Below are 14,579 nucleotides of genomic sequence, written 5' to 3' on the forward strand. Positions count from 1 at the left end.
ATCTCTCATTGAATTCCCTAGCTTTTCTGACTGCCAAGGGGACAGAAATTCATGGTCATATTTAGTTCTTTCATAATTTGAGCTGGGCAGCAATATATTCATGGGAGGAGAAGGGTCTGTTCAGTGCCATCCACACTCCTGCGGGTTTTTGCCACAAGTTAACAAAAGGTAAGAGTTCTAGAAGCATTAGAGAGTAAGGAGGCAACTTTACCAATCACACATTAAGCATCAGTATGCCCTTCGTGACATGGAAAGAGCAAGAAGTCATCCACCCTCCATGTAACTGTAACATGCTGAACCTGGGGACATCATGTGGCAGAACATCTCACGGTTCCAAAGTGCCAAGACACCCATCAAGACCACATCAGTAAATTCAGGAAGTCTTACCTTGACAGAATGTGTTGTTAACACGCTTATATCCTTGTAGGCATTCCATCATTTGAGCATATCCATGGTAGGCTGTAAGTGGGGGGGAAAGCCTTCATTATATGCGCGGTTTAAATTCTGATGGTTTGAAACTGCTAGATGCGGAGCCATTTATGGCATCAACACAACAGACTTATTGTTTACAAGCTATAGAGACCAATAAAGAACGCTACAACTGCTTCGACCCCATGCTTGCTATTTTGCAATAACTGTAGTCCTAGGAAGTTGCCAGCAAATCTTTATTGTGTTAACAGAATCATAAGACTGTTTCGTATTATCTCCCAATTAGTGATTAAGTCTTCCTATCATAAGACACATTCCTCTCCAGTGATTCGTTTCAGAGAAGGGGGAGGTTAGAGGGGGAAATGCTGGCTTGTGGAAGTTGCTCCATTCATTGGTTGGCCTCCCGTCCAGTGTTGTCCCATATAATGAAGACCCTGACATGGGTGCCTACAGAAACTGGGACCTCAGCTGGGAGTCCTTCAAAGACAAAATGATCATATTCAAAAGTCTCTTCAAGGCCCAGAGCCAGGCCAGATCATCTCTCAAAGTCTTCCTCTGCTTAGGATTTGATGTTAATTTTCTCCTCAAACTGTATGAAGGCAAGAGACTTGTTCACACTAAGCACATTGCTAATAGATGACAGACTAGTTAATGAAATAATTTACGGATTGAAAATTAAGCTTTCATAGCAGAAAAAAAATTATCACCAATGAAAGGGTTTTGTATGTGACTAAACAAAAACTTCATTAAATAAAAGCCACTTGAAAGTTAAGTTTAAACTATTTTGGGTGGAAAAAGAAAAAAAAAAGAACAAGGGCATAGAACCAAAAACCATCATATATAGCGCCCAATGGAAGTCTTCTCTCTTCCAACATGAATATGATTTAGAGAGCAGTACCAACCAAGGGGAGGAAAGTTTTTAAGAAGAATGTGACCTTGACTGTGCTTCTTGGGGGTGAGTTACTCTAGACAGTACAAGCAGAAAAAATGCCAAGATGTCAGAGTTCGCTGCATTCATCATGGCCACTGCCCCAGAACCAAAGAGATCTCTTCAATTCATACATCAAATGAGCCAACCTATGAACTTACTTTCATTGACATTTGGTTCAAAGAGCAACTTTGTCCTTTCCCATTCAACCGAAATCACCATCAAGACTGAACTGTGGAGCTAACAACACCATAGAAAGCCACAAACTCATTCCAAGATGAAGCAATGCCAGATATAAATGACTGGAGGTCAGGAATGGCCTTAGGAATTAAAAGTGGGGGGATGATATGGACCCCTTTGCCTCTGACCCCTGACATCTGTCACTCTGGGCTCCTTTGGAATTTAGAAAAGAGGAGAAATAGAAACAGCTAAGATTTGTAGGAAAGACACAAAGAAGCAAGCAAATGGGCAAAGAAAACAAGGAAGAAGATGGGAAAAGAATCTTATACTAAGATATAAACTTAGACCAAAACCCAAGTTAGAGGCTCTCTTCTTAGACTCGTCCTTAGACCTAACGGTGGGAAACATGTCACCACCCACAACATTACTAGACAAACTCACACGGCAAATGAAGGGTGCGTGGCTCCCAAAACAGATGGTGACACGTGTTTTCAACAATTTAGGTGCAGATTCCTGGTTAAGGGCTCCTCAGAATCAACATCAAATGACAGCAGTGGCAATCAAGTTCCTATCACCCCAAATCTAAAAGCCATGTCCTTTAAATAATTCCAAATAGATCCCAGAGATTCCTTCAGTCAGATAACCAAGATAATTTAGGTCTTCAAGTAAGGTGGGGCCACCATTCACCTCACTTGAAAGGTTGAAGACAACTGGGACTGTTAATCCAATTAACCATTACTTAAGATGAATAAATAAAAATCATCTGACTGAAGCAAAGGAGAATAAGGGGGGCAATTATAAAAGTCTTCGGCTCCATGAGACAAAGACTGATGAAGGTGTATGTGGGGGGGGGGTGTCACATTTTGGCAAAAACAGACGTGTAAGAAAACTTGAGTGAGTGCCATCCTTCTAAGAGGTGCTTCTTAGAAATGTCAGCAGGAGTTAACGCTGCATTCAAAAACTAAAGTCATGATCTGTTGTAGAGAAGAAGGGGGTGGAACGGCATGAACTTGGATTTGTTCAAGTTACAGTTTCCACAAAACACTCTGAGGGCAAATCATAGCATGTTGGCATTGCAGCCACTGAAGACTGGGGCAATAGAGCAGGAATAGTAAGAAGAGACAGGCAAAAGACTGGGCTCCCTAATTCCCCATTTCTTTATCACAAATCAGTAAGTCAATTCCTCACCTGAGCTTCTTTTCATGAAGGGCAGAGCTGTAACCAAATGAAATCTGTAGCCTAAGTTGTGGCTACTCACTAAATTCCCGTTTAAGGAATCTCAGCTGATAAACAGTAACTGCACTGGCTTCTTAAAATAGGATTTGAAAGACTTGTTCCCCATCTTAAAAGCCATCTACTTACTATTCCCCAGGGCCAGAAGAGCAGATTTTGCTCATCAGTTCTTCATAGTACCTCCCCAACATAAGAAATTAAACTGCAGGAGGCCACTGATAACTGTGCATGTTTTTTTTTTTTTTTTAAAAGAACTTATATAAAAGTTTTAATAGCCTTGCAGTATTTCTAGAAATACAGGTTGTAGCACTACATTCTGGAATGCAGCCAGAGATTTCTTTTGAAGGTCTTAGAGACTCATCATTAAGAGTCATGGTAGGAAAAGAGGTATGCTCCATTAACCAGCAAAAGAATGATGACATGTCACTTACATGGCTTCTTGGGGCATTTCTGGCATTTGTTAAAGCCCCAGGAGGTCCCCACTGTCCCACAGCAGTCCTCTTGCTTGGAAAGGCCAGGGAGCGCTTTGCCGCACTGCAATGAGGTGTGAAATGCGGAGGTTAACTGAGTGCAGGATGCTCAGCCCCAAAGCTGGGGTGCTTCACAGTCACTTTATAAACAGTTCCCTGGATACCATGCAATTACAGAGGAAAAGAACAGCTATAAAAACTTGGAGGCCAAAGACTAGGGCAGAGTCGCTACAACACAGAAGTGAATAAGCACATTTCCACAGATGAACTCCTTTACATTTTTGAAATCTTATGTATATCTGAAGTAGCGGCACAGGTCCACATACAAGGCTTCTGGTTTTTACCACTTGCCTGGATTTTCCCTGACTGCACCCTGTCCCCTGACCTGGGGAATATATGTCAGCTTTTATGTTTCCCCACAGCGACTGCTTGCTCAAGCATTCCTTCGCTGGCCTGCTCTCTTATTGTTCCTTTGCTCTGTATTTATTGAGCACTTATAATACGTCCTATGAACTAGGATACAAAAAGATGGACATGTGCACTGGACTGAAATCGGTAGCCAGAAAACTATAGAATCAGCTGGGAAGTACGCAAGGGAGGAATCACCGATCCTGAGGAGAATCAAGAAGGGGGAATATAAGAGATGGCTATAGGCTGAGCCCAATCAGTTCTGGCAGGGACTAAGGCTCCAGGAAGATCAACCAAGCTAGGAAGGGGCTGGCAATTGTAATCAAGACTAGCCTGAGTAGGCAGAATGGATCCCCTTAGAACTACAGTTCTATATTGTCAATCTCAAGGTCAAGACTAGCCAACCACAGAAGACCAGATGACCCTGCAGCAGGGGATTGAAATTACTTAGAACTACCTAGAAAATCGATCCTGTCCTGCACGATCACCCAAGGACCAGAAGACAATGAGACTTACGTGACTCTCACACCCCTGCTGCACTGGATAAGACACCCCCATGTCTTTGTCTAGTGTACAAATGGGGAGCGTCTAAGGAGTTTTCTCTGCTTCACCAAAGAAGATTCCTCAAATGGTTTCCAGAATCATCTTTTCTAAAAGAAATTTGATCGCATAATTCTACCAACTAACAACCTCCAGCAACATTGTCTGACATCCCCGGGCAGGACAGAGAAGTTGCTCTTGTCATACTTTTAGGATTATCTTACTGCCTCCCACCTCTGAGCATCTATTTAGGCTTGGCAAAGGACCCTTCATTGTCTGAACTCAGGTCCTCAGGTCTGTTTGAATGTTGTGTTCTCTCTCTCTCTCTCTCTCTCTCTCTCTCTCTCTCTCTCTCTGGAATTCTATTATATTTTTCTTTCCTCCAACTTTGTTTCTACCACGAGAATCAGCACTGGCTCCTTGGTTTGTGATTCACTTTCCTGACTTCAAAGATAATTCTTCACAGGTCCACGGCCACCAATTTCAGCCCAGTGCTTATGTATTAATGACTTCTTATCTTTCCATTCTCACACACGGCACATTTCAAGTGCTCAATAATGCTGAGTGGAGCAATTACTATGGAAAAACCCATCAGAAGTTAGCAGACATGCCCCAGGACAGGGGGCTATGCACAATGCAGGAAAGTCAAAGTGAATGGTGACCCTAAGAAGAACAAGAAGGTGTAGACATGTAGACACCACCTGGCAAGCCTCCATGGACAGTGTTTCCTTCCTGCTGGGTCCAGTCATGCCTCATTCTGAGTAACTACATACACAATCCATAAAGCAAAACCACATCAGAGAAGGCCAGCTAGGATAACAGAGTTTTAGATGTAGCATGGTGTTGATGGCCTAGGCTTTCGTAATTTTATATGATTTTAATAATTTTGACAAGTGTTATATGCTTTCCAAAAGCAGTATGTGATGGTGGTTAAAACAGTAACTGAGACACTCTACAGGCCTGAGTATGAATTCTGGTTGGAGAACTCCATACACACACAGTTAGATGAATTTTCTTATCCATAACATGGAATATGTAATAGCCCCTTTCTACATGGTCATGAACTTTAAAGGTGAAATCCATGTACAATGCTGAGTATTATACCTGACATTACCATTCATCATTATTATTGCCATCACCATCATCATCATCATCTGAAAGTTCCTTATTCTAGATGTCCCACATCAGATCCAAGTTGTCAGATTCTTCAGGGAGCAGGGGGCATATGAATGGATTGGAGTGGACTGTGAGTGTTCTGTGAGACAAGCTGGTTAGCCTAATCATCCACTTCAAAGTACCATAACCAACAAGAAATGCATTGCCAGGACAAAAATGGATTTCCCTGTAAAACAAGGTAATCCTGAAGATATTTTGAGTTGGTCTATTTTTGAGAAGAACATATATTTATAAAAGCCCCTCAGAACAAGTGAGCAAGGCCAAGGTCACCACATCCATGAATCCATGACATCTGAGTAGTCACTCTGCAGACAGGATGAGATAGGCATGCTTTTCTTGAAAGAGGAAGGAAGACAACCCAGTTGGTTAGGCGGACATTGTTTGTGTGACTGTTATAAACCAGTGCACAGATAGGGAAGCCTGTATGCAGGTAGCTCTTTGCTAGCTGTGGGCATTGCATGCTGAGTGGGAATGCTCTAATCCCAGATCTGGATCTACACCAGGTCCAAGACAGGAAACACACACACACACACACACACACACACACACACACACACACACACACACACACACCCCAAAGAAGAGAAAGAACCAAAGCGAAAACAAATTACCCAAATCAGGATAGTTGCCCAACTCCTTGATCTTAACCATAGACAATTTAAACCCAAAGCATGAAGGTTAGGATCAGGAAAGGAAAGAGACAATGACTCAGGAATAAGACAAGAAACAAATAAAATCACAGAGGGCTCCATTGCTGAAACCTGGCTGCCAACATCTGCTTAACATGCTCTTCCAGTTTCATAAATTGGTTGGGCTTATTTGAGACACCAACCACTTTGCACACAGCTCATTCTTGTACCAGACTCTGAGCTCTTCCCTTAATCAGGCGAAGCACTCAACACTTGCTGATTTTATATGCTCAAAATGTTAGTAGCAGTTAAAATCCAATTTTCACCTTGGATTCCTAGAATGTTTTATTTGGTAGGGCAAAAATAAATCATTTCCCTCTACTGGGCCTCCAAAAAGGTACAAGGTTTTCATTACATGATCCAAGCTGCTTTATCCCATGGCTTTGTTTTTGCAGGTCTACAGCCAAGAGCAGCACAAGCCATCCAAATTGATGGAATAAATGGGATGCGTAGGTGGTACCATGGAACTGTGTATGTTGTCTCGAAATTGGGTCCACACGGGATAGGAATGAGCTATGAGGGATGAAGTCATAGTTATGAGGTACAACATTTTCTATCAGTCCGATCAACTATTTAAAAATAGAGGCTTCAGTGTGTAGCACGAAATGTGACATGAAAGATCTCTGTGGCCACACTCAAGGCTTTTTACCCAAGAGGCCACTGGATGCCAAGAGTCTTATCTGAGTGCAGTCAGAAGTACCTAGAGGTGGGCAAAATGTTAGGCCAATGGATGTCTCTCCCTCTTTGAAGGGCCACAGTGGAGAGAATAACATGGGATAGAATGAGGTTGGGGGGCTCTGCTCTAAGACTTGGAAGTTCTTCTTCTCAACAGGATGTACTCATGTGGACATACGACTCCCCTAGCTACATCCATATGCAGGAATCCAGGTGGTTTTTACAAGTTAGAAACACAAGAAGACTAACCAGACTTTCTCCCATGGAGTTAATCACCACATTCCCAAAGAAAGACTGTCAGACATTTCAGAATCCATCTTATGTAAAGCAATCCAGGGCTAAATGTATACCCCTGTTCTTAACTCTACCAAGTCAAATAGCAACATGCTCTAACTCCTCAGGGGGAAAAAAAACATATCCTTCAGTGCTAGTGAAGGGACACTAACCCAACATGTTTGCTAGGACCCAACTAGGGCAGGGCAAGCAGAGTATTCAGGCAACCTCCTTCCTGTGAAGGCCAGCTGAATAATGGGGCCTGGGTAAGCCTACACGTGGACATGATGGCAATGTGGAGATATACTAAATAGGCCTATTGCAGGCCAAAGGTTTTCAGCATGCCTAAAGACCCCAAAGTCACTGGGAAAGAGGATTCCTCTAACAATGTAGACAATCTTCCCACTGTAAATGTTCCTACCTAATGGAAGATAGTGACCTCTCTGGTGGGAGCTGAGCCTGATGGGTCATCTCTCAGGAATGCTCAAAGGGCAAAGCAAGTGACCTCTATGGTTTCTCAAAGGGCTTTAGATTCTGAGGTCAGGTTGTGCTGCTAGGTTACATGACTCCGTTTAGAAAATACAGACTGGTGTAGGACAGAGCCAGGTTCAAGGACTTTTATTGTTATAACAGGGCCGAGGGCCAGGTCTGGGCCGATGCACTCCTAGCCCTATCCTTTGTCTCAACTACGTCCTCCTCTCCAGAGTGTTCACCACGTCTAAACCTCTGCCTACAAGACACAGGCAAATAAGACAAAGGAGGGAAAAGCAGCTCTACTTGACCTTGACTTCTGGAAACAGAGTGGAGAAAATAAGTCTTAGACTCTTCTCCACCTATCTTAATGGGGGCTGTACTTCAGAAGGTCGGGTCCATGAAGAACCATGGACTCTTCATACAATCCATGTGGTTAGAGACATGCTTCATTAGCACTGAAGGTTATGGGAGTTTCTGAGGAGTTAGAGTATGTTGCTATTTGACTTGGTAGAGCTAAGAGTATAAATATTTTACAATGTAAAGTAACTATAACCAGTGGTATAAAGGCCTTTAATTGTGTGGCTAGCTATCAATAATCAATCAATTATGGGAAATACACTTAGAATCTTTTTCACCCTCTCGAGAATATACCTCTTCAGACTTTCACCTCATTTTTAAGGTAAAACCACAGAACTTTGCAACTGAAGTTAAATTGTGATCATGCTCCCCTTTAGATCTTCCCAAATCCAGGAGTGGAATCAAAGTTCAAAATTCACCATCTGGCAGTCCAAGTTTCTCATATTTGATAATGAAAAAAATCCCACTATTAGAGTTGCTTGAAAGATGCATGGTAACTGGGAAAGACTGTTACAGACATTAGAGCATGGCTTATGACATTTCAGAGTAAAATTGATACTCATTCCAAGAGTGTTTGCTTCACTGCGTCAGGTCCTGGAGAAGGAAAGCCCAGTAGTCAAGAAAAGCTGAGTATTGGTTGAAAACCACTAGACTCCTGTCAACACCCCAGCTCTCTTCCTAGCAGTGGGGTATTGCATAGATCATCCTGCCACTCTGGACCAGTAATGAGATACTAGAACAGTAACCCCTGACCTCAAAGTATAGTGAAAGCAAATGATGAATGACTAAGCAGGTGTGGGCTCAGAGCCCCATGGGATATCCTACACTATACTTCGGTGAGCAGAGTGTAGGTTGCATCCAAGGTCTCATTCACCTGCTCTCCAGCATGGGTAAAACTATAACCATAGGCCTGCCATCTTATAGGCTCTGAGAAGACTTCTGTTAAAACTGTTCAGATATTTCACTAGAAGAAGGATCACCCCCATGAAGACAGTACAACACCAAGGACCTACTGTTTAGTCTCACTAGTTAAGACATTTAAAAACGACAATATGGAAACATTCTTAGAAACCATCCTTATCACATGTATGTAACTCATTTTGTTATCAAGAACCATTCTATAATGAAGAATAAATACTTCAAGCTAGAATAAAGGACATCTTCTCGCAAAGAAAATATGGCACTAAACCAAAGGAACAAATAAACTTAAAATGTTAAAGCAATACAGAGTTTTAAAAATACTCCCAGGATTTCACTGGGGGAAAATACAGGGGAAAAATAGAAGTCTGATTCATTGTAACCCTTGCAAAAATGCACAGGTCTGGGCTCAGGCAAGTGCTGAGACAAGGAAGTGACTCAACAGTACTAGGGGGTGGGGGATAGACTCCAGAGGGACACAACAGATCTCACAATGCAGAGGGCCAGTCACCAACTGTGAGCAGACAGGGTAAGCAGGGAGGAAGGCAGCTAGACCTGAAGGAACAAAGAGAGGGTACGGAGAGCCAGAGAACAGGATGGCGCTAAGCTACAGAGACTTCCAAATTTGGGGTTCAGCTTCTAGTTGGATGTAAAACATCAATCAGTAGACAGGGAAGTAGCCACACTGGTCCTTTCCCAAAGCAAGTTGAGTTTTAAATTGCTTCAAGAAAAACAAAAACTCTGGCATGTTTTAAGGAATATTGATGGCTAATCAGTAGAAAGAGAATGAAAGCCCTTAAAAAAGGTACAATCTGGGGTCTGGGAGATGGCTCCTCAGTGGAGAAAGCACTTGTTATCCAAGTGTGAGGATTCCAGAATTGGGATCCTCAGAGCCCATGTAAATGCCAGGCAGGAACAGTAGCCTACTGTGATCCCAGCTCTGCAGAGGCAGACACAGGGCATCCCCAGCACAAGCTGGCTTTCTAATGTCAGAATTGGTGGGCTACAGATTCTGAGTGAGACCCTGCCTCAGTAAATATGGTAGAGAATAAGTGGGAAAGACGCTGAATGTTAACGTCAGACTTTAGCATGCACATTTAAATATGCATGCATGCACACATACCACACACTCACAAACATACACATTAAAAAGGGAAGGCACAGTTTTCTTCATCTGACCATCACAAATGTAAAAAGTGTCCAATCACGATAGAGTATATCATTCATGGGGAAGGGAGAAGAAATTATATTTAAGATAAATATTCAGGAATATTCAAAGAACCAAAAAAGAATAAAACTGGATTAAAGGCCCTTTCATTATACTTCTCAGATAACAGGGGAAGTTTAAGCTCAGCAAATGCTGTTCAGTCATAATCTAGGGCAGCAGTTCTCAACCTTCCTAATGCTGTGAGCCTTTAATACAGTTCTTCATGTTGTGTTGACCCCCCCCCCCGACACAAAACTATTTTTGTCGCTACTCCATAACTATAATTTTGCTACTGTTATGAGTTGTCATGTAAATATATTTGGAGATTGAGGTTTGTCAAAGGAGTCACAGGCTACAGGTTGAGAACCACTGAGCTAGGAAATGCTAAGACAAAATCAACCCCCCTATCTGCCAGTTTTAGCGCATTGTCAAAGGTAAACTGACCATTTTTAGTAAAAGTCTTGTGTGTGCGATGTGTGTGTCTATATGTGTGTGCATGCTCAAATGCATTCATGTATGAGACTATGTACCCCATGAGGAGATGGTGTAAGAGGGTGAAGTAACAAAAAGAACATAGGACAAGGAACCAGAAAGCCTCAGTGCCGGTCCCTACCTACCACAAACTCAACAGAAGACACTAAGTAAATTAACTCTCTGAATGTCGGTCTCCTCCTTAATACAGTTGGAAAGGCAGCCCAATTAATACACAATTCATGTACTTAAATTTAATGATCTTTGTGAAGGTCCCAGTGCAGAGCTGGGGCTACAGGGGATAATGGTGAGAAGTTTTACTCTGTCATAGCCACCCTATAAAGAATAGTATTCCTTAAATGTCCCCCGTCTACAAGCCTGACTAACTGGAGCCCATGACCCCATACCTTTCCTACTCAAAGAGTAAAAAGTGACCAATCATGATAGAGTATATCATTCATGGGAAAGGGAGAAGAAATTATATTTAAGATAAATATTCAGGAATATTCAAAGAACCAAAAAAGAATAAAACTGGATTAAAGCCCTGGACCCACTTCATCGGTCAGTGATGATGATAATATAATTCCAGCCCTGTCTTGCCAACTTGTACATACAAACAAAAAAGCATCTATCTACTTGAAAATAGGTATGGTTCTCCAACGGTTCTTGTCTAATTATACAGGATGGTGACAATAGTCATTTTATGATCAATAAGCAAATTCTCGGAGGTATTCATAACATCCATAGTGGTGCAGATTTCACATGTATGGAACATGTTTGCAAATCCACATGATGCCCCATTTGCCCACATCACACAGCTACATCTTCTTAAGAATCATCTCTCCCAGTGCCGTCCTCACATTCAAAAGCATGCCACTCAAACATGCTGACACAGAACCTGGGGGATTTTAACAAGTGATAACACTCACCTTACTACTGTGACTCTAGGTGAGGGATGGGAGTCATATTTCATAAGCATCTTCCACATCTCTCCACACAAGCAAGAATAAAGTCCTTTATGGAAAAGCTCTAATTGCGCATAAGAGACTGGATTCATCTAAATGCCCGCCCCAGGTCTTTGCTGCTATAACACTGAAAACCTTTCCCAATGATAGGAACGTCTCTGCTTTGGCAGAGTAACTCCTATCCACCTTCCATGCAAAACGGCTTGACCTTGGCTCCAAATTAAACTGGAAAGCCCCACCAAGAGCTCTTCCACATACTTGCACTAAAACATTAAATATATTTATTTTTATGTGCCAATGCTAAATGCTCCAATTTTTTTTTTTTTTTAAATTTGCTTCAATTTTTTGAACACTGTTATTAATGAAAGGAGAACAACATATTTGATAAACTGATTCTAAGGGTCCATCTTCCTAATGGAGAATTCTGTACCATGGCTCACTGGCAGGGCAACAGGCATTGTCCCATAAAATGAATGGGACAATGCTTAAATGCTTCCAGATTTTTCTAAGAGAACTTGTAAAAAAAAAAAAAAAAAATGCTTTGGCTTGAGCAGAACATTCTTCATGGGCAAGTTTTTTTTTTTTTTTAAAGTCCACCCAGCTTTCTTTTATTAGAGTAATTAATACAACGTTAGGCATTTGGGGTATCTGATATATGCATAATCCTCTGATATTTTGGGGTATTGATTTTATAAAGTATCTGCTGTGACTAGGGCATTAACAGCTGGAAATGTATCCACACTGATTTCTGACAGTATATTTGCTTAAAGCCTGCTGAAGCCAAACCATGGACTTCAAGGAACTCCAGACAACTACTTTAGTTTATGAAATGGTATTTTTTAAAGTAACACGCTGGTTTTTAATGTTAACATACGCAGGGGAAAGTATTCTTAAGGCTCTGACGTCGGATTCTTCTTTACATCTTTCCTAAAGAAATCATAAAACCCAGCTGTCCACTTTCTCTACCTCTGAGATCTGGGAATTTTGACAGACAAGTTTTCCAGGTTGTATCTGTGTATCACTGGTCTTCCCGTGCTGCTAGAAGAATAAATAAGTTCTATCATGACTCTATTCCCACGCAATTCCCACTAGGCTTTCTTCTGAAGAAAAGCAACATTGAACAGGCCATGAAATGCAGTACTAGAGAGCAAATAAGTAAAATTTATTTCCTTTTTATTACTAATTTTCATTTGTATAAAAACACTAGATTCATTATGACATTTTCACACATGCACATCCTGTTAAATTTATTTGAAATTCTATTGCCAAACAAAGAACTTTGGTAGGTGAGAAAATAAAGATGGGTAGAAATGCCTGCTGTTACTATGGCAACTAGATCACCTACAGAATGATAAGTAAAAGTTTGCTAATTTAACTACACTGGGTTCTTTTCTGTGTTAAGTCTTGTAGTAGGTAGCCATCCCAGCCTTGGCCTGGAAATTCCAACCCCCATTGAGGCTTCGGTAATAGTCATGCCCACAAGGCAGGGCTGGGGGAGGACGCTGAAGACCCAGGATCGAGAGGAGAGCCCTCTCTTGGTTCCAGGACCCTGGACGCTGGAGGTAAACCAAGCAGATTTCTCCAGAGAACACCGCCGGACTGCGCCATACCTTTCCCAGACCCTGCAACCTATCCCTTCATTTTTAAGTTACCCCACAAAATAAACCTCCCTTTTAACTACGTGGAGTGGCCTTAATAATTTCACCAATAAAGACTCATTGCTTAGCAGTTCCCTTTTTGTCTCTACAGAGATGATAAAAGGAACAAAGGCCATGTCAGGCCTCACGGCACTCTGCAAAAATGCAGGCCTCCATTTGGTTAAGCTCTCAGGGTTCCTGTGTCCTGCCCAAGTACACAGAACTTAAAACTACTAATTACCTGTGGCTTGGATACAACTCACGTAGAAAAACTGAAAGCCACAAATAAAAGCAACAGGTTCATTTACATCGCTGGGAGCAAGAACTATGCTTGTATTGTCCACTGCTCTTTCACTTACAACAGGAACAATTACTGCCCAACAAATAACCACCAGTTCCCCCACATATCCCAGCTCCCAAACAGACATATCTCTCTGTCCACCATAACAAACTACCATAAGCTAAGTGGCTTTGTGTATGTGTATGTGGGTATGCACGTATGTGTATATGGGTGTGCATGTGTGTGTAGAGGTTAGAGATCACCCTTGGTATTGTAGCTCAGGCGCTGTCCACCTCGTTTGTGTGAGGCAGGGTTTCTAAGTAGTCTGGAGCTCACCAGAAAGCTAGGCTGGCTGGTCAACAAGTCCCAAGAAATCCCTTGTCTCTGGGATGACAAACCCCTACCACCATGCCTATCTCTTTTATTTGGGTTTTTTTGTTGTTGTTGTTTTTGGGGGTTTTTTTTGTTTTTTGTTTTGTTGTTGTTGTTGTTGTTGTTTGGTTTTTGTCTTGTAATGGATTCTCTGAACTGAACTCATGTCTTCAGACTTGCATGACAGGAACTTTACAACCAATCTTTCTTCCCCAAACCAACTCAGAGCTTTGACAATGGACATTCATTTTGCAGCTGTAGAGCTTGGGTGCCCACGACTAAGGTGCTAGCATGGCCAATTCCTGTCTTGTATTCAGTAGCTGGCTGGCTCTCTGTTCACATGATCTCTTGCTTATGAGTCTGCAGGGAGAGAGATAGAACACAGGCAAGCATTCTGTATCCTTTCATCTAATGATACTGATCCCATCCTGTCATGAATGCCACTCTTAGGACTTCATGCAACCTCAAGCATTCCCTTATAGCCTCTACTCTCTGATATAGTAATTATCAGTGGTTTCAAGTCATGAAGTTAGGGAATACACTTCAGCCCACAGAACTTTCAGACGGAACCATGTACCTGACCAGTGAGGAGTGACGGGAATCAAGTATTGTCATGGTTCTATTCTGGCAAAGTTCATGTATTCTGAGATGTAGTGCAGCAATATGCTATGGCTATCCTCAGCTAAGGTCCCCAAGGAATGTGGAAGACAAAAATCCTCTACTTTCTTGCAGCTATCCAGTCCATGCAAAATATAAGCACTTGCTAGATTTCAAGTGCTTACGTTTCACCGTTCACAATTTCACTGTGGCAAAGCCTGTCCTAATGGGAGCAGCATGGATATAATTAGCGGTGATTCATATGTGCCCATTACTCAGCTCATCCTAAGCGGCTTTGCC

At 42.0% G+C, this 14,579-nt stretch overlaps 1 protein-coding gene across 1 annotated transcript in view; it reads right to left on the minus strand.

Annotated features, from left to right (window-relative positions):
- Positions 1 to 14,579, minus strand: part of Ltbp1 (latent transforming growth factor beta binding protein 1) — a 394,201-nt gene that overhangs the window by 146,119 nt on the left and 233,503 nt on the right. The window contains exons 8-9 of the mRNA XM_036171423.1: positions 3,202 to 3,304; positions 388 to 459 (exon numbers count right to left, since the gene is read on the minus strand). Coding sequence (XP_036027316.1) covers positions 388 to 459; positions 3,202 to 3,304 — 175 coding nt within the window. The remainder of the gene's footprint in view (positions 1 to 387; positions 460 to 3,201; positions 3,305 to 14,579) is intronic.

The sequence above is a fragment of the Onychomys torridus genome, chromosome 21, assembly GCF_903995425.1.
Source record: "Onychomys torridus chromosome 21, mOncTor1.1, whole genome shotgun sequence".
Lineage (NCBI taxonomy): Eukaryota > Metazoa > Chordata > Mammalia > Rodentia > Cricetidae > Onychomys > Onychomys torridus.